The sequence below is a fragment of the Euphorbia lathyris genome, chromosome 2, assembly GCF_963576675.1.
Source record: "Euphorbia lathyris chromosome 2, ddEupLath1.1, whole genome shotgun sequence".
In the NCBI taxonomy this organism is placed as follows: domain Eukaryota; kingdom Viridiplantae; phylum Streptophyta; class Magnoliopsida; order Malpighiales; family Euphorbiaceae; genus Euphorbia; species Euphorbia lathyris.
Genome location: NC_088911.1, coordinates 38,570,940 through 38,593,285, shown reverse-complemented (window position 1 = coordinate 38,593,285; position 22,346 = coordinate 38,570,940). Strand labels below are relative to the sequence as shown.

The window sequence follows — 22,346 nt, the reverse complement described above, 5'->3', positions numbered from 1 at the left end:
ATTGTAAGATGTTACTTCCGACTCGTACATGTCTGTGGTAATGTCTCACCGTCATATCCAATTCTATTTTGGGTCGGGTTTGACATTTTGGTATCATAGCATAGGTTGGTCCATATGCATATGCATATAGGTATATACATATCAAGTATATAACTTACTAAAGGGTATTGAGAAGTTAAATAAATATTATTTGTCACGACCCATCCCACGGACCGTGACCGATGCTAGGGAACGGGTAAGCTCAAGCTACCGGAACCCGTAGCAAGCCTTAATATAATATACGATCAAACTTACCATAGTCTTAACATAATTTAATATTAAATCTTTCAATGAAACACACAATATAATCCTCAAACTGGTACTGCGGTCTAGAATATAATTTTTAACATAATTCTTAAATGGTCATATATAGTAAGATAGATGTGCTGCCCGAAGAAAGATATTGGGCTGCAACAGACTTCTAATCACCTGAAAAATTAAAGGAGTCAAACCTCCCATAGTGAATTAATTATATGCAATGCATGAGTAATTTAACATTTATGTCACACACAATAATAATAATCATAATATATAATATAAGTGATCACACAATATGCTTTTTAAAAAATTGTCTTATAAAACAAATAGATAGGTGGTTTAATACGTGTGTTGGACCCTAAACCTCAATACTCAATCTAGTAATCCACCAATAATCAGTATTTCACTCATATCCAATAACTGGGGGACCGAGAATAACTCAACCGACCACACGCCCAGTTAGTTGGAGGACCGAGAATAACTCAACCGATTCCGTACCCAGCCTCACTAAAATCCAAAATCCACATATCATATAGCCCGAGAATATCTCAACCGAGCTTATCCATATATCACAACATTCACTATATTAGTATCATCAATATCCAATAACCTGATAGTACCTGTGCGCACAAGGTCCTGATGCCGCTCACCAGGAAGTATGTCCATAACACGTATTTATCCACAAATAATTACGTATAAATTATTATAAACAATAAGACACTTTTATAAGTAAAAATAGTACTTTACTTGAAATATCATGAAATCATTTATCATGAATGCAAATGCTAAATTAAAAATGCATAACATATAATTAACTCACAAATTGCTCTTAGCCGACTGTCCTAATTTTCAGGTACTGCTGCTCCTCCTACCAGTTGAGTATCTAAAAGAGATAATATTATTTTTAGAATTTATATATGTTTAGGGAAATATTAAAATTTATTTTGTCTCGTTTTACAGACTGTCTATCGAAAATTCGGTAGAGTCTCTCCTATAAAATGAACATCCTCCTAGTAATAACTAGGGTCAACCTTGCAATAAAATACACTTCTATATTCAAAAATATTCAAAGTCCAAACCGGGACTCCATAGACTACAATTTATCAACCCGGTTAGACATCAATCATCCGACAATTCCATAACTGTCAGTAATTCCAATACTTTACTCTCAAAATTACTCATCATCAAACAACATATAAACATATATACTTATAATCCATTTTCACAATATCTATATCAACCAAATTAACTAACCAATAATCTTAAGAGCATAATTAATTAATTATGCTTGGTCCAATCTCCCTTCAACCTTTATTTTTAAAATTATATATTCTGAATATTTATTTAAATAAGGATCAAAAATTTATTTTTAACCCAACTTAATTTATTTTCCTTAATTTCACCCAACTATATACTTTCGTAATTTATAGAGACTAAACGGTAAGGAGTTTGGCCAAAGTCCAAGAATTAATGTTGCTCCAAATAATATTTAAAACATTCTAAACTTAATCAAATAATTTTTCTGCACTTATTTCGTATATCACCGGAGAATATCACCGGTAGTCGGGATCCGCCTATCGGAAAAATTAAAGTTGATTATCTTGAGAAATTAATTATACCACTTTGTTTCTTATGATTCTAGGAGTGTATAATCACTCTCAAAACACCCAAAATCAATCGGAAAATTAAACTTTGGTTAGATTTCTTACTTTTTCCGATGTAGCTCCGATTACACCTCAAAACTCCTTGCATGCATCAAAATCTAGTGTATCCATAGGTAAATCGACCCCCTGAGTCCATTTTTGGTGTTAGAATTGCAAAATAATGAACATAGGACCGAGAAATAGAGGGAATAGCAAAAGTGACGAATTTTCTCTCTCTAAACGTTTTTTAAAAACTTAAAATCTCACAATAAAACTTACATTTATGCGTAGCTGGAGTTGAGAGCTTCGTTTCGATGTAAAAATCGTGAAAAACGGTGAAGAAATGAGGTAGAACAATGATTTGTTTTGAAAGGAAGAAGATGGAGGTTGAAGGAGGAGAGCAATGGAGTCTGCCATGAAATACAGCTCCTTAATCAAAATGATCAATTTCCATTTTAATCCCTATATTTGTATTATCTTTTAAAAAATTTCCCAAAAGTAATTATACTTTAGCCTTAACTCATTCTAACTAATTCAATTTAGCAATTAACTTATATATATATAAATTAGGGTATTACATTATTCATGCATATCATATATTAAAAATGTAATTGTAATAGTTTGTTTATCATATAGATGCATCCAAGATGACAACGTGGCCGACCATCTCTAAATAGGGGTAAAGGTAGAAATGCAGAAAGAAGAGAATTAGGATGGGGTCCCGAGAGCACAGAGGATAGTGTAACCTCTGATGCTAGAGTTCCACCTGTTTCCCAACCTCAAAGACAACCACCAGAAAATCAACCAATTAATCCTCCACCAATACCAACCGAACCTGAACATCGTGTACCACCTGTGACTCCACAAGTTGCAATGCCACAAGTTGCCCAAATTCTGCAGCTTGAACCCCGAACATTGGTTGAAGCTTTGGTAACTATGATGGAAACACGTAAGGCCCGTCAAAGGCCTAGTGAGTTAATTGAGGATGCCAGAAACTGTGGGACATTTGATTTTAAGGGTACAATTGAACCTGAGGAAGCTGATAATTGGTCAAAGGCTACAAAAAAAGCCTTTGGTGCTATGTAGTTAAGTAATGAAGATAAAGTAAAAACCGTGTTTGGTTTATTACATGGGCCAGCAGATACATAGTTAACTAGGGTTATGGGTTTGTATCCTGAAGGTTTGAACTATGATGTTTTCAAACGTGAATTCATGAAAGAATATCTAACTGAATCATTTCAGAAAGCGAAGAGGAATGAGTTCTTTAATTTGAAACAGAGAGCTATGACTGTGAGGAAGTATGTGGACAAGTTCAATGATTTATACCAGGGCCGGCCTGGGAATAGGCCCGGGGTGCGGCCGCCCAGGGCCCAAGGCTAAAAGGGGCCCAAAAATTTTAATTTGATTGAATATATACTATTTTTTTAGTTATAAATTTAGTTATAATACCCAATAGGTCTAAAAATTGACTAAATAATATGATATTTTAGGTCAAAAATGGGCCTAAATTTCTATTTTTAGACTTTTAAGTAGATTTTTTTTTATTAAGGACCCATTATCTCTTATTTCGCCTGGCCCCCCAAAATGTAAAGACCGGTCCTGATTTATACCGTTATGCAAGTCAGTGGTTTCCTACTGAGGAGGTTTCATTTTACCAGAATGAACTAAGTTTGTATGGAGGTACATATTGCCGAGACTGGGTGGAAAAAGCATTGAAGAAAGAAAAGTTGAAAGACAAGTTAGAATATGAGAACAGTCATAAGCCGTCAGGGGATATTAGGAGATCCAAGTTTGTGGAAGGGGTCATCTCAGTTTCAAGGTGGTCAAACGCAAAGTCAGAACACAAGAGGAGCACGCCTATGAGCCGTACTAATTTCCGAACATATGATACTATTAGTCGAGTTTCGTATAGTCCAATCATATCATATAATGATAATTATATCTATTTTTTTTTTTTGAAAAAGATAATTATATTCTTTACACTGGGTTTTATCTCCTAAATTAATTATTAGAAATTATAAGTAGTAATGTCTTAATTTGAAAAAGCGTGGTGGATGTATTTAACCAAGAAGAGCTGAAAGAAAAAGGGTGAGAAGGATGGCGCAGCAGCAAGTGCAGAAGAACACGCTGTATGTAGGAGGATTAGCAGAAGAAGTAAATGAGTCTATTCTCCATGCTGCTTTTATCCCCTTCGGTGACATTAAGGACGTCAAAACTCCTTTAGATCAAGCCACTCAAAAGCATCGCTCTTTCGGCTTCGTTACTTTTCTTGAAAAAGAGGATGCCTCCGCTGCCATGGATAATATGGACGGCGCTGAGCTCTACGGCAGAGTCCTCACCGTCAATTACGCCCTTCCCGAGAAAATCAAGGGCGGTGAACAGGGTTGGGCCGCCCAACCAAGTATGTCTCTTCCCTTTCCTCTTCTTCATTTTAGGTTTAGGTTTCCTTTTAAGCTTTAATTTTAGTTTTACCTATCGAATTGCATTGATTATGATTTTGGGCATTTTTTATTTGCATTCAGTACATTCTGATGAACAATTTATGCGAGTTCGGGTTAAGATTTTATGGGAGGGCGTTAAACCCTGAAAACCCCCCTGATACGGGATTTTGTGTATAGTAGGATTTATGCGCCAAATTTTAGATGATTCCACTGGCTTGAACTTGAATGTCGCAGATGAGAGAAACGATTCTAGCTTTTCGTATCATAATTTACTGAGATTCATTAGAAAATTCTTAAATTTTCCCCAGTGTGGACATGAATATGCAGTGAAGCTATGTTGCATATACACTTCTCTTTAGTAGCGATCCATGTCTGTTTCTGTTTGAAGGCTATTTTAGGAAGATTATGTTTTAGAAATAAGGTTGCCTCTGTCAGTTTCCGTAACCTTTCGGTGTCTGTGCAACATAGCGATGAAGCTTTGGATCTACAATCAAAAGATTTTTTAGTATGAGGACTGATAGAGAATGACAGTAAAGGAATAAAGAGCTATAGTGGAATAAAAAGTGACACATGTATAGGGCTACTGGAGTCTATCATACCAGGGGGTTTGTTTGATATTTGGTAAGGAGCATATATAGTTGTTCTATGGAGAGGGAAAGGTAGCTTTTGGAGTATTGAGTTATTTTGTGGGCTCTTATCAGTAGCTAAGGGACAAGGAGATTTTCACCTTGGTGTATTGTTCTACATTGCTATTTCTCTTCTTTTTTTTTCTGTTTCTTGAGTGTCTGTTTGGATGATCTGTGTTGTTTGGATAATCTGAGTTTTGAGTTTCTAACAAAGACTATGAAAAGAGAGATCCTTAATTGTATGAAGAGAAAATAAAATTATAATCTGCATAATGTAACTGTAATTTAGTAGGTAGGATTAGAAGTAATAGAAGGTTCATTATACATAATAATAACGAACTAAGTGTATGATTTTCTTTTGTTGTTAATTAAGTATGATTTTAAGCAGTATTACAATTGTCTGGGACAATCTATTCTCTCTCTAAAATAAGGAGAATAATTGATGGATAATCAAAGAAAAAAGACCAAAAAACCAAAGCATATAGAACTTTCCTTTGTTTTCATGTAGATTGTGGATTCAGATTGTAATGAATTACAGACCCTTTAATTCAAGTACGATATGCTGAGATATGATGCCGTTTTTTGGCTGCATCGTATTCATTAACTTTAGTTTAAAGAAGGACGGATTTATAGATAGGAACCAGAAAGATGCAGTGGGATTGGAAAATGAAAAGTTTCAGTTACTTGTTTTGCTACTTGTGGAAAAGTTTTCTATCTGAAAATATGAGTTTCCTATGGATGTTCTGTTTGATGTATAATCCATTATGTGGTCTAGAATTTATGTTGATCTAGTTTTGGGGGATTAGTGATTGTCTAATTGTTTTTGTTTTGGACATGGCCATTATGTTTCTGATGAAAGTTTTATTCGGAGGATCAAATGCTTGTGAGACTAACTTTGTTTGTGAATTATCCAGTTTGGGCAGATGCTGACACATGGTTTGAGCGAGAAAGGCAACGAGAAGAAATGGAGAAAATGCAGGCAGAGAATAGGGCTGCAATGCAAGCTGCAGAAGAGTTGCATAGAAAGAAATTGGCGCAAGATCGAGAAGGGGAAAAAGAAGATGAAACAGAGGTGAGGGATGATCCAATGGCGATAGCGGAAGCACAAGTTTTGAAGTAGAATAGCTCTTAGAAACTGATGTTAAAATTTGAGTTCATATTCTGGATCCTGTAATACTCACTTTATAAGTGCGCAGAGTACTAACATTTCAGAGGAAAATTTGGTTTCTGCAACTAGTTTGCCTTTCTTTCTTTTGTAATCCAAAAGAGGTGACCTGTGTTGAAATTATAGCGTTAGTAACCATGTTCAAATTGATTTCCAACCAATTTTCTAAATTATACTCTTCCTCTAGGTAGGTCCTAAATTATAAATAATAAAAAATTAAGGGTAATTAATTTATTAGTCCCTATATTTTGACAAAACACACTGTTTAGTCCCTGTATTTTCATAAACACATGGTAAGGTCCCTAACCTTTTTTTCAATGAACTGTTTAGTCCTTCCTTCTATTTGTTAGATTTTTTTTACCGTTTATGACTTTGGAAATGACTAAATTACCTTTTACTATTTACCTTCAAACTTTAGAAGAGAAAATCCAATTTAAAAGAAGAAGCTATTTGTATGGAGAACAAGAAAAAAAAAGACCCAATGCTTACGAATTTGAACGATTAAGAAGAAAATAAAAAAGAAGAACACTGAAAGTTGATTTCAGATGCATTAGAGTTTAAAGGAAAGGAAAAGAAGAACGCAAATCCAAATTGACTAACAAAATCTTCATGAGAGTCTAACGACAGGGACTAAACAGTTCACCAAGAAAAACGTTAGGGACTAAACAGTTCATCGTGAAAAATGTTAGGGACTTTATCATGTGTTTTTGAAAATACAGGGACTAAACAGTGTGTTTTGTCAAAATATAGGGACTAATAAATTAATTACCCAAAAATTAATGAAATGATAACCTTAAAAAAAGGATAAAGAAAAAAGAATACAGTGTAGGAGTCGGATAATATTAGTAGTGGATATAGTTTAGGAACCATACATGTATTTTACCTCTTCCCTTTGAAAAGTGTCATTTGTATCAATACCAAAACCGGAGAGTTGGCCGACTTTCCGGCCCTCCAAAAAACTCTAAGAGGGGTTTTTCCATCCTGACACCTCTTATTTGCGATGGCTGGAAGCTCCATCAGTTACGACAGAGGCAATGGGGGCTTAAACCACCATCTATCAACCTAATCTTTTTCTAATTGAGCCAGCGTAAAGTGACATTATTGTGGGTCAACCCAAAATGACTTTATTTTACATCGGTCTAATTAAAAAGATATTTTCAATGGTAACATTTTATTTTCCTACATGATATTTTGGTGGTTTTCTTGATTATCTTCCGAAATGAAAGTTCAATTTCACTCTCAACATATATCCAAGTAATTTGATATTTAATGCATGTTTCTTGGATCGTATGCACTAGAGTGGAGCAGCACTAGAAAAGTTCTAACATAAAAAGGCTTAGTTTTGTTTATGTAGGAAAATAAACTGCTACCATTGAAAGCCGAAAGCTACGACTGTCAGATCTCTAATATCGTTCATGATCCCGGTTTTAACTTTTCTTCTTAAGCATGATTCAGAAAGATTGTTGCATATTAGGATTGCAATGAAAGTCAAGTAGTTGAGAAAGATAAGGATAAATATGAGTTAGTTTCACCGGATTGTAGGCTAGATAGGTAGTGATAGGGAGAGAGTTTTTTCAACAAGAAAGGATATATAGAAGGTGTGTTTTCGTATACATAATGGATTTAATGATTTAAAAAAGAGTTTATTTGAGAAAATAACATATAATCATAATATTCTCTGGTTAAGCCACCTTAGTTATAAAATGCTCTATAATTTTGTCATGTTTTAGTTTGTTACCACGTATTATATATATAATAGATAATAGATTAGATAATTTAGGTTGTTTTTCTTTAATCAAGGTTTTTAATTCTAAATTAAATCATTAGCTATTAGTTTAGTTGAGTTTAGGGGTTTCTTTTTTTAGTTGAATTAATATATTTGAATTGTGATACTTGAATTGTAATTTACTTAAATTGATTTAGTTTAGCTGAATTGTTAATTGTTGATTTAGTTAGATTTATTTTATTTAGAAATACAATACATAAATTCTTTAGAACAATGAATTTGTCTGCACTTGCCAATTAATTCACAAAAAATGTGTTAAAATTGTTAAATTTTGTTCTTTAGTTAAAAAATTTAGCTTAGTTATTTCTTATTATCAACACGAGACTTTATTGGAGATTAAGAAAAATCAAAGCCTTGAATCAACATCCATTTTTTTTATACAGTCGAATCCCCCTAAATATTTGGCGCTGGTTTCGCCAATACTCAATAGAATTAGAAAGCACATAAATAAATTGCTAGAAAATTAATTGGAAATGAAAATAAAAAAGCTCGTTTTTTAAATATTATTAAGTGAAATACTTTTCGGAGTTTATAAACTTTTTTAAGTTATTCAATTAGGTATATCAATAGTGGAATGTGATTTTTTTTTTTTTTTTTACTAAAAAGGATATGTATTTTACACTGTTAGTAAAAAAAAAAGATGTTAGCTTTTGACGGCGTGATATATTGATTTTGCTAACATAACACAATGAAATATTAACTTTTATTACCTTGATGATATGACAAATGATATTAGTTAAAAAAAAATGACTAACTATGTGAAGTATGAGAAATTATATGATATGCCTGGCATACCACATCAAATTCTGATATGCTATGTCATAGCAAATGAAAACAAGACATCTGTCCAATGATGAAAAATTTAAACTTTACAAAAAAAAAAAATCGTAAACTTCCACCTGTTCACTGCCTTGTAAAACTATCCCAAGTCTTTTATCATCACTCTATCTTTTTTTTTTTTTGGTAATATCACTCTATCTCTCTAAACAGCACCTCCACCATGTCTCAACTTTTTAAGAAGAGAATGAAAAAATTGCAGGAATAAATTAAAGGAGAAAATGAAGTATAAGTGTATAAATTAAAGTATAAAAATTAGTAGTACATAAAATGGTGGATTCTAGAATTCTTTCTAATATCTGACAACAGATGCAACAATTTGAGCCAAAATTTTAGATCATTTGCGGCAATCTCTTGATAAATGTAGTAATTCATCAGTGGTTCTTTTCTTTTCTTATCTAAAAGATCTAATCTTACAAAAGCAAAATTAAAGCCTTCAAACATCATTAAATCATAATCCATCTTCTTTCTTTTCCAATCTCTGTAGCCCAGGAATTATTGGAACCAGTGAATTTTATCTTACTCTGCAAAATAAAAAAACTCATATCTATAAACTCTTTCACCTATTCAAATTCAAATCCTGATAAACCAGGCATGAAGCAGTGTTTCGGCCACAATTGGTCACTTAGACCTTGAAATCATAATTGGAGCTCTAAAAAGTTCTTATTTTTCTTATCCACCTTCAATTTGGGGATATGGATTCGAACCAAAACCCGATGATCTTGAGAAAAAGAAAGGAACAGACAGAGAAAGGATGATGGTGGTGAAAGAGAAAGAATCAATCAGTGGTTGTGGTCGGCGAGGAGAATCGGTGATGGTGGTGGTTGTGAGAGATGATGGCTGGCGGAGGATGATGTGGTGGTGAAACAGAATGAATCAATTAGTGGTTGGGTCGGCGAGGAGAATCAGTGGTGATGGTTGTGAGCGATGATGGCCGACGGATGAGAATCGGCGGCGGTGGTGGTTATGAGAGACATGGAGTGGTGAAAGCGGCGAGGAGAATCGGTACTGGTGGTTGATGTTGTGGCGAGAGAAGTCATTTTAGGTCAGGGTTTAAGTGAGCAGTTGAAAATAATATGATAATTTAAAAAAAATTAATTTATTAAGTGATTGACAGATGTCCTGTTTTCATTTGCTATGGCATACCACATCAGAATCAGATGTGGTATGCCAGGCACACCGTATAATTTCTCTGTAAAGTATATAATCTCTTTTTAAGTAAATCGGATGAAATCACTGTTTTTTTTTATGCCTTAAAACATGTAATAGTACAACCAACTGAGAGATCAGAAATTTGGCCTTTCCCATTCAGATCCTCAATCTTTCTTTCTTTTTCTAATATTCTACATGAAGATGTTATAGTTTAAGCGACATTGTTTGGACATGCAGATTAAAGGTGTACCTACGCTTAAAACAACATTGTTTTGGACGTAGACTTAACTAAAAAATAAACGTGTCCAACCTTTCAATCTCTATTTGGGATGTCCAACAGAGATTTGGAGACAGAAAACACATATTTAGGAGTAGTGTTGGCGGGCAGGATTTACTGACCTCTCAAGAGCTAGGCTACTTTTTTCACCAAGTATGATAAGTTAATTAAATAAGAAATAAACTCATGCATTAAACAAAAAGGATAAAATTTCTAATTTAACCTTATCATTTTTTGAGAAAATAAATTTACCGTAAATATTTCTAATCAAGATAAATTTTTTTTTGATGAAATAATCAAGATAAATTTTATTTTTAAGCGAACTAATTTACTGTTATTTTACTGTTACACCACCCTACTCAAGAGTGGTGTCGACGTCTAGGGGTTGTCTACCCCAAATGTTGGGTTGCTTCCACCATTGAGTACAACAAGTTTTTTTTTTTTTTGGTAGGAAAGGAAAAGAAAAAATAAACAAAAGACCGCTCAATCCGGAATCAGCCTAGAAAAACTGACCCCACCGCATCCTCCAAGATCAAAGAAGAGATGAAGACCGGAGAAGAAGCAAAAACAGAAAGCCCCAACATTCTTGAATGACCTTCAACCGCAAGACGGTCCACAACACGATTTTGCTCCCTAAAAATATGAGCAAAACTAATAGACTCAAAAGAGTCGTCAAGCCTTCTAATGCCTTTAATTGAGTACAACAAGTTAATTAAATAAGAAATAAATTCATACATTAAATAAAAAGGATAAAATTTATAATTTGTCCTTGTCATTTTTTAGAAATAAAGAATGAAATGGGTAAAATTATCTCAAATGTTTTCACACAAGATCAATTTTATCTTTGTGTATTAAAAGTTAGAGCGATTGGTTTAACTGTTATTTAATTGCCACATGAAATTTTTCAAACATCAATTACGTCTAAAATATTTATTATATTATTAGCCTAGTTATAAAACACATGTTAAAACACAATAACTAAGTTTATCATATATAAGTTCATTGTAAATAGAAAACCTTTATAATTTTTATTGTATTACTAACAAAATTATAAACAACCTTTTAAAATACACAAAGTTTCTTCAATTTGTCGAATTTATCTGAAAGATCTGATATGTCAATCAAATAATCATCAAATCAAATCAGTGCTTTTAAATTTTAGTAGGTAACAATAAAATTGATATTGCTTGAAAACCCTAGGGGTAGATTTTTGAATTAAAGCATTATTTGCCTTGACCTATTCAAAATGTTGGTCTTTTCCTCCAACCAATTATTTGGTAACATTTGCCTCGTGATCTATCCAAAATTGGTAAACTCTTAATCAGTAATTTACCATCTATACATTTGAGATTCCACCAATTTTATTAGAGCATCTCCAAGAAACTCTTAGTACACTCTCTAAAAATAATATAAATAATTGACTCTTAGTGATTTAAGAGTGACTAAGATATATCATCTCCAACAATACTCTTTATATTCACTCTTTATTTATTATTTTATTATTAAGATTATTATTTATTGTTATATTTACCAATAGTGTGAGAAGAGAGACTCTACAATAATAAATTATTAATAAAAAATGAAGTTAATAGGCACTAAGAGGTGGAGAGAGACTCTCTATTAATAGAGATGATGGAGAGGTTTTTAGTTATTTGAGGAGCCACTAAGAGACTGTTGAAGCTGATTTTTTACTCTTCCTCCTCAAATTTTAACCTAAGAGTCAAATTAAAAGGCTGTTGAAAATACTCTTAGACAATTAAGTAAATATTATTAAATAATAAATGAGCTAACAAAGACAAAAAAGAATTTATAAATCAAGAGATAAATAGTGCTTTAACCAAAAATTTCACAATTTCTTGATTACGGATAAACCTACATTTTTAAAATACTAATAGGGATAAATTTTATGTTTAAAAAAAAAATAGGGATAAATTTTAAAGAAACTTAATTAAATAAAAAAAAATATAGAAGCTTGTACAACTTAAAAAATAAAATTGCAAGGAGTAAATTAAAAATAAAAATAATAGATTTTGCTATTGGCCGCCGCTGACCTGAAGGTTGAGGAGCATTAATTTTTAATAAAATAAAATTATTATCCTCAACTTCGCTCCTAATGACAGTTGAGAACTGGAAGTTCTTAAACCCATTTCGCTTCCCTTCTAAACCCCAAAGCAGATCCAAAACGCCAAAGTTCCAACTTCCGGCAATATCCGACATCCAATAATTCCAGATTTTCGGAATTTATTCCTCTTTCTACTTAGTAACCTCTGTTAATGGCGTCTTTGCCTTTCACTCATTTCCTTTCCTTGTCCAGGTTCTTTCTCTTTCTCTCACGCTTATCTTCGTCTACTGTTTCTCCGAATCAAACTACTTGACTTTTATTGTTCACTTTTATGACTTGTTGCAACTGCTGACTAATGGTTATATAATTATCTGTATTGATTTATGCCTTTCTGCTTATATATGAAATGTAGACATTGGAGTATTTATGGATTGGGTTTCATTTGCAGTAAACAAAATTTTGGTGTTCAAGAGATGAAAATGGTCTCTTTGTTTTTGTTTGCTCGGTGTTACATTACTTTGCTTACCAATTCATTCATACAAGATTAGAGTTTGGTTGTTGATTTGTTTTTCTTCTGCATTTAAGCAGGTGGCTTTCAATTTCTCCTAATCACCACAAACTGAATTTTGTTCAGCTCCAAGATTTTAGATTGCAAAATAAATGGGGTCTTGCAGCTATCTCTAGGAAGAAAATTTCTGAGAATTTAGTTCCAGAGGAACCGAGTGAAAATGGTGTTGTGAAAAAGAAGACACCTAGGAAATCTAAAAAAACTACTCCAGCACGGACGAGGAGGAAATCAATAGATATAACAGAAGAAGGCTCTGAAGTTGCCATAAGTTCTGATGCAACAACTGAAGAAAGCATTGTATCTACATCAAGTGAAGGTACCAAGAAAACTAGAAGAACTCGTCGAAAAGGTACACCTCTTCTCATTTTGGGTGTGTGTATTATTGTCTTAGATGTTGGTTCTGACTTGTCATTGTTAAAACCATGTCTTAATTGTCCATAGATACGTCAGCTACCTCTACCGTGGAGGAAGCGAGAACTGTGAAGAAAACTAGTAGGAGGAAGAGCAAGAAGATGGAGGAAGATGTGAAGGATGAAGGTACTGAATCTGAAATTAGTGATTCGGAGGAGTCTGCTTTTATTCCGAACATTGAGGATGAGAGTGATGGAGACCTAGAACTGGACAAAGATGATGGAGAAGATATTAGCCACACATATGGTTGGCCTCCCTTAGTTTGTTGCTTTGGAGCTGCACAACATGCATTTGTGCCGTCCGGAAGAAGAGCTAACAGACTTATAGATTATGAAATACATGAAAGAATGGAGGATGCATTATGGGCACCAGAAAAATATGTACGGGCACCGGGGGGATCTGCAGGAAGTGTAGCAATTGCTCTTGCAACCTTGGGTGGTAAGGTTGCTTTAATGGGAAAACTTGGAGATGATGAATATGGTCAGGCCATGCTGTACTATTTGAATGTGAACAATGTGCAAACCCGATCAGTTCGCATGGATAGTAAAAGGCCAACTGCAGTATCACAGATGAAGATTGCTAAGAGAGGCCGCTTGAGAATGACCTGTGTTAAACCCTGTGCTGAGGATTCTTTATCTAAATCTGATATAAATATTGAGGTGTTGAGGGAGGTAATAAATTTTAGACTTATGGAACTAGATTGCAATTCTTGAAATTTGGGTCCTTTTTCATTTGCTCTGTTTCTTACTTGTATGGTTGGAAAAACTTCACTTAGTAACAAAGTGCAATCCTTTATGTCTTCTACAATGTTCTCATTTTATGTTTATATGTGCTTTTATGTGTTATATATATATTGTTTTTTTTTTTTTTCTCAGTTCACTAAACATTTTTTCACCCTTTATGCAGGCCAAGATGTTCTACTTGAGCACACATTCCCTGCTTGAAAGAAGCATGCGATCGGCTACTCTGCAGGCAATTAAGCTGTCAAAGAAATTAGGAGGGGTTATTTTCTATGATGTAAACCTGCCAATGCCTCTATGGCACTCCACCGAAGAAACCAAGTTATTCATACAAGAAGTTTGGAATCAAGCAAATGTTATTGAACTTACTAAGCAAGAGCTTGAGTTTCTTTGCGGTATCAAGTCCAGTGAGGAATTTGACACCAAAGATAATGCTAGATCTAAATTTGTTCATTATGGACCAGAAGTGATTGCACCACTTTGGCATGAAAATCTTAAGGTTTTGTTTGTGACAAATGGGACTTCTAAGATACATTACTACACCAAGGAGCATAATGGCTCAGTGCTCGGGATGGAGGATGCCCCAATTACTCCTTTTACATGTGATATGTCAGCATCTGGTGATGGCATTGTTGCAGGTATAGTTTAACGCCTGTGCAATTGACAGTGTGTGAACTCATACAAAGTATCTTTTGTTTTGTTCTTTATACATTCATAATTTCATTTGTTTCGATCTTCATATTCTGTGATATTTCATTTAGATCATTGAGCATGAAAGTGTTTATTTGTAGCTATTGATGAGAATCTTACTTTTGCTAAACTCTGTTTTATGTAATGCTTTCAGCCATTATGAGAATGTTTTCAGTTCATCCTCATCTCATTACTGACAAAGGATACATAGAACACACAATCAAGTATGCGATTAACTGTGGAGTCATCGATCAATGGCTGCTTGGAAGGGCTCGTGGCTTTCCACCAAGGGAAGATACAGAAGAAGACTACGAAGAGGAAGTAGAACCTGATCCAAATGGTATCATATCAATTTCAGAAAAACAATTTCGGACGGTGGCGCCTGAGTTGGTTTATTGATCAGTGATATTATGCATAGTTTTGTATGTTGTCTCTGAAAGGCCAGGTAAATTTTTCCCCTGTAAAGTAAAATTGAGTATTTTTCTGGGTTTACTAGTTGTAGCTCCAATATGGAACACCAAATTTTGTACTGTACTAGCATCTAATACTCACCAACATGAGTTGCTTTAAACTTTTTCTTTTGCTTTTGTCTATTTCCTTCAAGTTTCAGCACTTAGACACAGATAACTACCTCTTCTTATAAAAGAGTGTAATGCTATATGTGATTAGACAACGAGTTTTCACAATGAGAATGTAATGTACAAAGCTGCAGCATGAATAGAATAAAAAAAAAAACGAATCAAATGAACCTTTCTGTCAAAGTTGTATATTCTTGATAAAAGGTAGTATTTGCATAAAGTTTCTTCTACCAGAGAAATCCTACTGAATTCCACATAATTCTCATCTCTCTATGTACCAAAAAATAGGCCTTTCTCCACTTCCGATGGGTTGGCTTCCCATAAGACTACTATCCGACCTTCAAAAACGATCCTAAAAGAAACCGAAACCAAAATACGTTCGACTCCTCGACTTTATTCTTCTTACAAAAAGGATAATCGCACTTCTCCAACTCCTCTACATAAAAGAGGATAAAAAAACCAAAATGGAGAATTTGCCCGATGAGAGGGAGACAAAAAATGAGAGAAAAAAAGAAAAGGTAAGGGTAGTAACTAATGAAAGAGAAGACTCAGGGTGCTGTGAATCCCTTTTGCTACATACAGATTTGGATTGAAAGACTGGATGCTACTCAGATGATTGATGACCGTCAAGTTTTGAAGCAGCTGGCCTGTCCAAAAACCAGACCAGCTTCCCTTTCAATGGCTCAACCATCCGAGCAGGCAGTTGAGAGCAGTCAGGTTCCACATCATCAATAGCCAAGTGTAGAGCCTCTGCTTTGTCCTCGCCCTTTACCACAATTGCCACATTTGATGCTGAGTTGATGACAGGCAAAGTGAATGTGATCCTCTCGGGTGGAGACTTCGGAGAATCAGTAATGTAACTAACCCAATCGTTGTTTGGTTCAAGCACAGCATGGTTAGGAAATAGTGAAGCAACATGACCATCAGAGCCCATTTCGAGAAGGATGATATCAAACTTGGGAGAGTCACTAATATCAGAGGCGTTGATTGTTCGTGTTTTCACTAATTGTCGAATCACAAACTCATATTCATTAGCAGCCTCCTCTGCTGATACTGAATCATTGATAGAATGCACATGACTCGGTACTATTGGAACCTGTTAATGATGAGCATCTTAGATTATGATCACGTAGCAAAATACCGGAAGCATAAAACTAGTAGAACAGAATCCCATGTTTCTATTAAAGCACGAACACATGAGTATACAATTAACTGTTTGAAAAGATGCTACATTATGAATTTCATTGGACTTTAGACATACCCTAGCTTTTCTTTTCCCTTTTCCTCTGCTATATGTTTTGAAATGCTAATTTCATCAATTGTTAGGTTGTTAACATAGCAAAAAAGCATCTTTTAGCTTTTTTTTAAACCAAATAAGTATACCTTAAAACAAATTTCAATTTCCTTACAGTAATATATCACATATGATGTTTTCTTAACCATATTTATCAGAAATGCTTATAGACTCTAAAGTTGACGTATTTCAACAACTTCCAACCATGGAAGTAAAGCATAACTGACAAAGCATGCACACTCTTATTCCAGCTTAGCTTTTTCCATGTCTTATATGTCTGCAGTAATGAAGCATTTTTTAGGTTCGAAATCAGGATGTGCAAATTGTGCTAAACTGAAGTATTACCTAGTCTAAATTTGTCAAACTTAACTTTTTTCTGAAAGGATTGTCCAAAAGGATCAGAATGAGCTAAGCTCTTTCACTCATGTGCAATGAATGAGGGAATATTCCTTCCCTAACTGGACTATGAACAGATGCAGGGCCCATCAGGTTATACAAGATGACATATATTCAGCCCAGTTTATATATATATATATAAATCCTGTACTAAATCAGCACAATATGATGCTAAACCTTCTCAAAGTTACTATCAGGTTGAGCATTTCAAAACTAGAAAATTCCAGTTAATTTGCTTTGGCATCCAGTATATGTGCTAAATTGCAGCAAAACTATTCCCAGATAACAAACTAGTCACATGGAGTCTGAGTTGTGTTCAAACTTAACAACAATAAATTTGTGAAGCAAATATAGATCTTTAAAATGCTTCACACCACTCAAAAGTGTAAACCGTCTCTTTTTCTGCGTGGAACTATGTTTAGGTGAGAAACTAGTAGAAGAATTTCATATACAGCTACAGAAAGCACCATCCATTCTAGCCAATCAGGTTGTAAATGGTGTACTTGAACTTCAAGTAGCAAATTCCGAGGAGCAATGGCTAAGTGGCGGTATTATCAGAAACAGAAGACTAAAAAAAATTCAATACTGATCATAAGGGTTTGCAGAATAACTGGTGTTGTTAACATCAACACATTATGAGGTACTACCAATCAGATTTCTTCCCTGAATTGATCCTTTTCGCCTAAACTCTCACTCTTAAGTAAGTTTAGATGCTGGTATGTAAGAAAAACCAGAGGAAAAGACAACAGTGAATTGTTCAAGTGGAAAGAAATAGTGTACATGAGAAATGCTGAAGGGCAAATCAATTAAGGTGGGGACAAGTAAATATTGCAAGAAGGAGATAATGTTAGAGGTCTAAAATGTGGAAAGGTAAAATCTATTTGAGATTTTCTGCCAATCTTTGGCTGACAAATGAGAATAGTAAAAGAGAACCAGAATATAAGAAGGCCAGAGAAACTTGGAAACACACAGAAAAACGGCTCTGGTAAGGGCAAAGGGATATTCAGGTGTCTAGTTACTTCATTGAGCTTATATAAATGCAATTGAGATGGTTTTACAGGGGTAGACTTTACTTCTAATTTGACAAATCTTAATTCACAAATCCTTCAGGCAACTTCACATTATGAAAAGCTGAACCTCTTAACCAGCATTATGAGTATGAGCAATTAAGATGGTGTTACAAGGGACTTGGGACTAATTAAAAATGGAAATAAGCTACTTGAAAAATGAAGTTTCATAAATTAAAGAGGACGAACACCATCTTTTAAAGGAAGACTTGCATTGACTATGACCGTAAATTCGAACCCAGTGGATCAGCTCACCTAACACTTAACAGGAAGAACCCACAGTTGAATAGAGGAAAAGAAAACAAAATGCTTGACAAGGATGCCATCTGAAATCCTTACTATTCTTTGCTTATTAAAATTGTTGAGAACTCAGTCCACAAATTAAAGAACGAAAAAGAATAAAAAAACACACAAACCTTGGACAAAAAGCTATCCTTGGCTAGCTTATAATTGCTGTCAACATGATTTTTGGCCACTACACGTTCTTCCGCCCAAAATATGTACCATTTAGACCATTCAACAGTCCTGTTATATGGAGCTTCAGAAAGTTTCCTGTTGCAATGCCCACCAATTGGTTAAAGAAAAATCACAAAAACTTCAAAGATAAAAGAAAGAAAAAAAGAAGCGATTGATACCCCATTAAACGGATGAGCGAACCACCAGACAAAGCAATGGCAAAGACTCCCCTCTCCTTCACAGATTCCTCAGATAGTTCAGCAATATACTCGGCCAAACCAATAGCTAGATCATCCAAATTCTCATGGATCCTCAGCTCTCCTCTCTCTTTATGAATCACAGTAGAGAGAGCCATCCTTCAATCACAAGTTCAGCAACTAGTTAAAAACTTACGCAAATGCAACACACAACTATCAGATTCATGGTCAAAAGAACCAAAACAAATTACAGACTAATTATCAGGTTTCAAGGGAATAGAATTCAGAGGAACCTAAATAATCTTTCAAGACTTAAAATCAAGATTCCCAAACAACAACACGCAATTTATTCTCTACAGTAACAGAACTGGAAACACTATCGACATTGACTCTAAATTGGGAATGTAATAGCAATTCAACTAAAATGACAAAGATCATTACGATCAAGAAGATCGATACCTAAAGAAAAACAAATTAACAGAACTCAAACCACCATATACATACATATATGATATATATTAAAGAGAAGGAGTTGTTCCTCGCAACAGCAAACATAATCAGAATCGCGAACATGCCAAAAACCCATGGCCATTACAGATAATTGAAGAAGCGGAAAAGCATTCAGAGATTAATCCGGCAAACAAAACAGAAGTAAGACAAAAAGAGAGAAAAAGGCTCATGCAATCAGAAGATAATCAGCATACATCACAAACATGGTGCAGATAGAGAAAAGCGAAAGAAGGAAATGCTTACTGAACAGAAGAAGTGGAAAGAAAGAAAGCAAAGCAAGAAAGAGAGAAAGACGGTTTTGCAGAGAGAAGCAGGAAAAAGAAAAACTGACGAAAATGGAAGGTGAGTATCAACACATACACGAAATTATTATATAATAATAAAAAAAAGGGAATTATTATTTATTTATTTAATTTTATTTATATACTCTATCTAAATCCATTTGAGTGATTATACAGAAGAAGTTGAGGAAGAATTTTTACCTTCTGGGCTTCCACGTGCATCCAATGATCGTGACAAAACGCACACACCAACTGTCTCTCTCTCTTCCCTCTTCAGTCAACAGTTAAAATTTCTAACAAAAAAAGAAAAGAAAAACAGTTAAAATTGAATTCAGCAGGTAAAATTCGGTTTAACATTTATCCGAAGATAACAAAGATATATATTTTACTAAAGGTGTAAACTTTGTTTGAGCTGATATTGCCAAATAAAACCAGGAATTTTAATTAAAAAAAGTTGGGTTTAGTAAGGTAAAATGGCGGATAAGGGGTCAGGGGCTGGCTCCTCCGGCCACTAGAACCACCATGATTACGAGTAGTTTCAGTCCTATGTTTTTATAAAATTTGAGGTTTTGGTGGTTTTGGCCCTGTCTTTAAGAAATTTAGATCGAATAATGAATTAGCATTCTGAAAATTAGCCCAAGTCCTGTTAAGTCATCTCTAAATCCAAAATAAATCCAAATTTCTAAAATTTTTTTGGCCTATTAGGCCTTTCTAAATCCGGTTTTTTTATTAGACAATTATTTTACATGTTAAGAATTTTAAACACAATATAGCTTAATTTCGAGAAGTTGTACATTGGTACTTAAAAATTGGTTCTTGACCACTCAGATTATAACACGTATATATACGAAAAATTTTGAAAATTTGATTGTCTTTTAGTTGTTATTAACAGAATATCATATACAATTATGAATTTTATTATTTTTATTTCAGATATTATTATTTATTAATAATAGATAAAAAGTACATGTAGATACCTGAATAAAAATTATAAAAAATTATTATAATCTGCACTAAATATACATTGTGCAATAAAACCTCTATAAATTAATTATATTGTGACCATAAATTTTTATTAATGTATAAAGATATTAATTTATCGAATATTAATTTACTGAACTAGTCCAAATTGAGACCAGAAAAAATTTATCATTTTAAAGAGTATCGAATATTAATTTATGAAGATTTTGATTTTAATTTTTTAAATTAATTTATATACACATGTTTTTTATTTGTTGCAGATAAACAATAACAACATAATTATATAATAAAATTCATAACTATAACTATGTAAAATATAATTATAATTAGAGATAAAATTAGTGAGCGTGCAAATACTTTTAGGAAGTTAAAAATAAATTTAATCTTTTCCTTGCTCTTAATAATCTGCATTACATTACTAGTATTTATGCACTTTATCCTTATCCTTATTTATTATTATTTATTATTATTTTTAATGAAAAATCCTTATCCTTATTAGTATTAGCTATTAAATGCGGTTTTTGATTAAAAGGCAGGCAAGGCAATAAGAGAAATAAAACAATGAGGGACAGAAAGCAGAATCATTCCTTTGATATCCACCTGTTCAAATCACATTGTGACATGTGTACCAATAAGATTTTTGTCTTATTTCTACTTTTAAAATGGCTTACAATTACTATTTTACCCTTTAACTTTATAATATATTATAAAGTTCTTATGGCTTACAAACTTTCATCATCATATTGTATTTTTAAGATTTAATACATTAAAAAAATTTCCCGAGTTTGATTCTGAATTTTAGTTGAAAGAATCGCTTTAATTTTTTTTATTATAGTTAATAGTTTCTTTTTTATTTTAAGTTTTTTTTTTCCTTACTCGCTATAAAGTAATTGTGGGTTTATTTATAATCTCTATGTAGATGGTTGTGGTCTCTCTATATGAGTTATTATATTTTACTTCATGAAAAATAGAAAGAATTTTATCTCCTATTTGGAAGACTATTAAGTATCGATTCAGTTTGTTTTCTGCTCGTTGTGTCAAATATAGTTTCAAATATTGTCTATCATTGCTCTATCACGATCTATATTGAATATGCAAATTCAAATTTATATGATGTACTTCTAAATTGTAATTTGTTAATTACTTAGGTTAAGATATACTGTTTTTTTTATAGATGAAACAATCTTTTTTTTCTAATTTTTTAATATATTATGAAACGGATACATTAGACTTTAATCTAAAATGTATTTCTTTAAAGTGATGTAGTTATTTTAATTTATTTAAAGCGAACTATTATCTTTATAACTTTAGTTATAATAATGTATTGACCTAATACATTTTAATTAGGGATGATATCTAGGCTAAGAGTGCACCGTCCTAGGAGTTGGGTCTAATATATATATTGAGTACAAAATAATTATATGTACATATGGTATTAATGTTTTAAAAGATTCAAATAATAATCGATATTTTAAATTTAAAATATGTCCGATTTATTTTTTTTTAACATAGATTGATGGTTAATTTTTAAAAAATGAAGAATTTTTTTTTTGGAAAAATTACAAAACTAGGTCAAATTGGAGGTCCATTTACATATTTAACCCATTTACTCAACCTACTACATATCTAGACTGATTTTGTGTGACGTTCACATAATACCTTCACTATTTACGCGCGTCTGTCTCCCTCCCGTCTGACTTCGCAGATTCGACCATATGCAAAGCCTGCGAAGCTAATGTTTGGATTTACTTAATAAATTTAGTTCGCATATGCGAAGCCTGCGAAGCTGAAGTTTATTTTGCTTGATGAATTTAGTCCGCATATGCGAAAGCTGGATATGTTTTGAAGCTAATTCGCGAAGTGGTATATAACAAAAAATGACAAACAACAA

The 22,346-nt window shown here is 33.3% G+C and overlaps 3 protein-coding genes and 1 long non-coding RNA gene across 5 annotated transcripts; 2 read left to right on the top strand and 2 right to left on the bottom strand.

Moving 5' to 3' along the window:
- Nucleotides 1-397: 397 nt before the first annotated feature.
- Nucleotides 398-2,349, bottom strand: LOC136217854 (uncharacterized). The gene is made up of 4 exons (XR_010683555.1): nucleotides 2,220-2,349; nucleotides 2,007-2,087; nucleotides 1,118-1,180; nucleotides 398-468 (listed from the first exon to the last, which is right to left on the bottom strand). It is a non-coding gene; the product is annotated as an uncharacterized lncRNA (long non-coding RNA).
- A 1,630-nt stretch (nucleotides 2,350-3,979) lies between these two features.
- LOC136217853 (uncharacterized) lies at nucleotides 3,980-6,258 on the top strand. The gene is made up of 2 exons (XM_066004526.1): nucleotides 3,980-4,341; nucleotides 5,922-6,258. Exons 1-2 carry the CDS (start codon nucleotides 4,038-4,040, stop codon nucleotides 6,125-6,127), a joined length of 510 nt encoding a protein of 169 aa, XP_065860598.1. The 5' UTR covers nucleotides 3,980-4,037; the 3' UTR covers nucleotides 6,128-6,258.
- Nucleotides 6,259-12,328: 6,070 nt separating this feature from the next.
- On the top strand, nucleotides 12,329-15,269 carry LOC136217851 (fructokinase-like 2, chloroplastic). Of its 2 annotated transcripts, none has more exons than XM_066004524.1 (5): nucleotides 12,329-12,538; nucleotides 12,875-13,203; nucleotides 13,296-13,936; nucleotides 14,172-14,643; nucleotides 14,850-15,269. In XM_066004524.1, exons 1-5 carry the CDS (start codon nucleotides 12,498-12,500, stop codon nucleotides 15,092-15,094), a joined length of 1,728 nt encoding a protein of 575 aa, XP_065860596.1. In that variant the 5' UTR covers nucleotides 12,329-12,497; the 3' UTR covers nucleotides 15,095-15,269. The 2 variants fall into 2 exon arrangements, with proteins under 2 accessions (XP_065860596.1, XP_065860595.1); XM_066004523.1 differs by having other exon boundaries at nucleotides 12,872-13,203.
- Nucleotides 15,270-15,633: 364 nt separating this feature from the next.
- Nucleotides 15,634-19,523, bottom strand: LOC136217852 (probable 6-phosphogluconolactonase 1). Its single transcript, XM_066004525.1, has 4 exons — nucleotides 19,437-19,523; nucleotides 18,666-18,842; nucleotides 18,447-18,582; nucleotides 15,634-16,369 (listed from the first exon to the last, which is right to left on the bottom strand). The coding sequence occupies exons 2-4, from the start codon at nucleotides 18,839-18,841 to the stop codon at nucleotides 15,878-15,880; spliced, it is 804 nt and encodes a 267-aa protein (XP_065860597.1). The 5' UTR covers nucleotide 18,842; nucleotides 19,437-19,523; the 3' UTR covers nucleotides 15,634-15,877.
- Nucleotides 19,524-22,346: the final 2,823 nt, after the last annotated feature.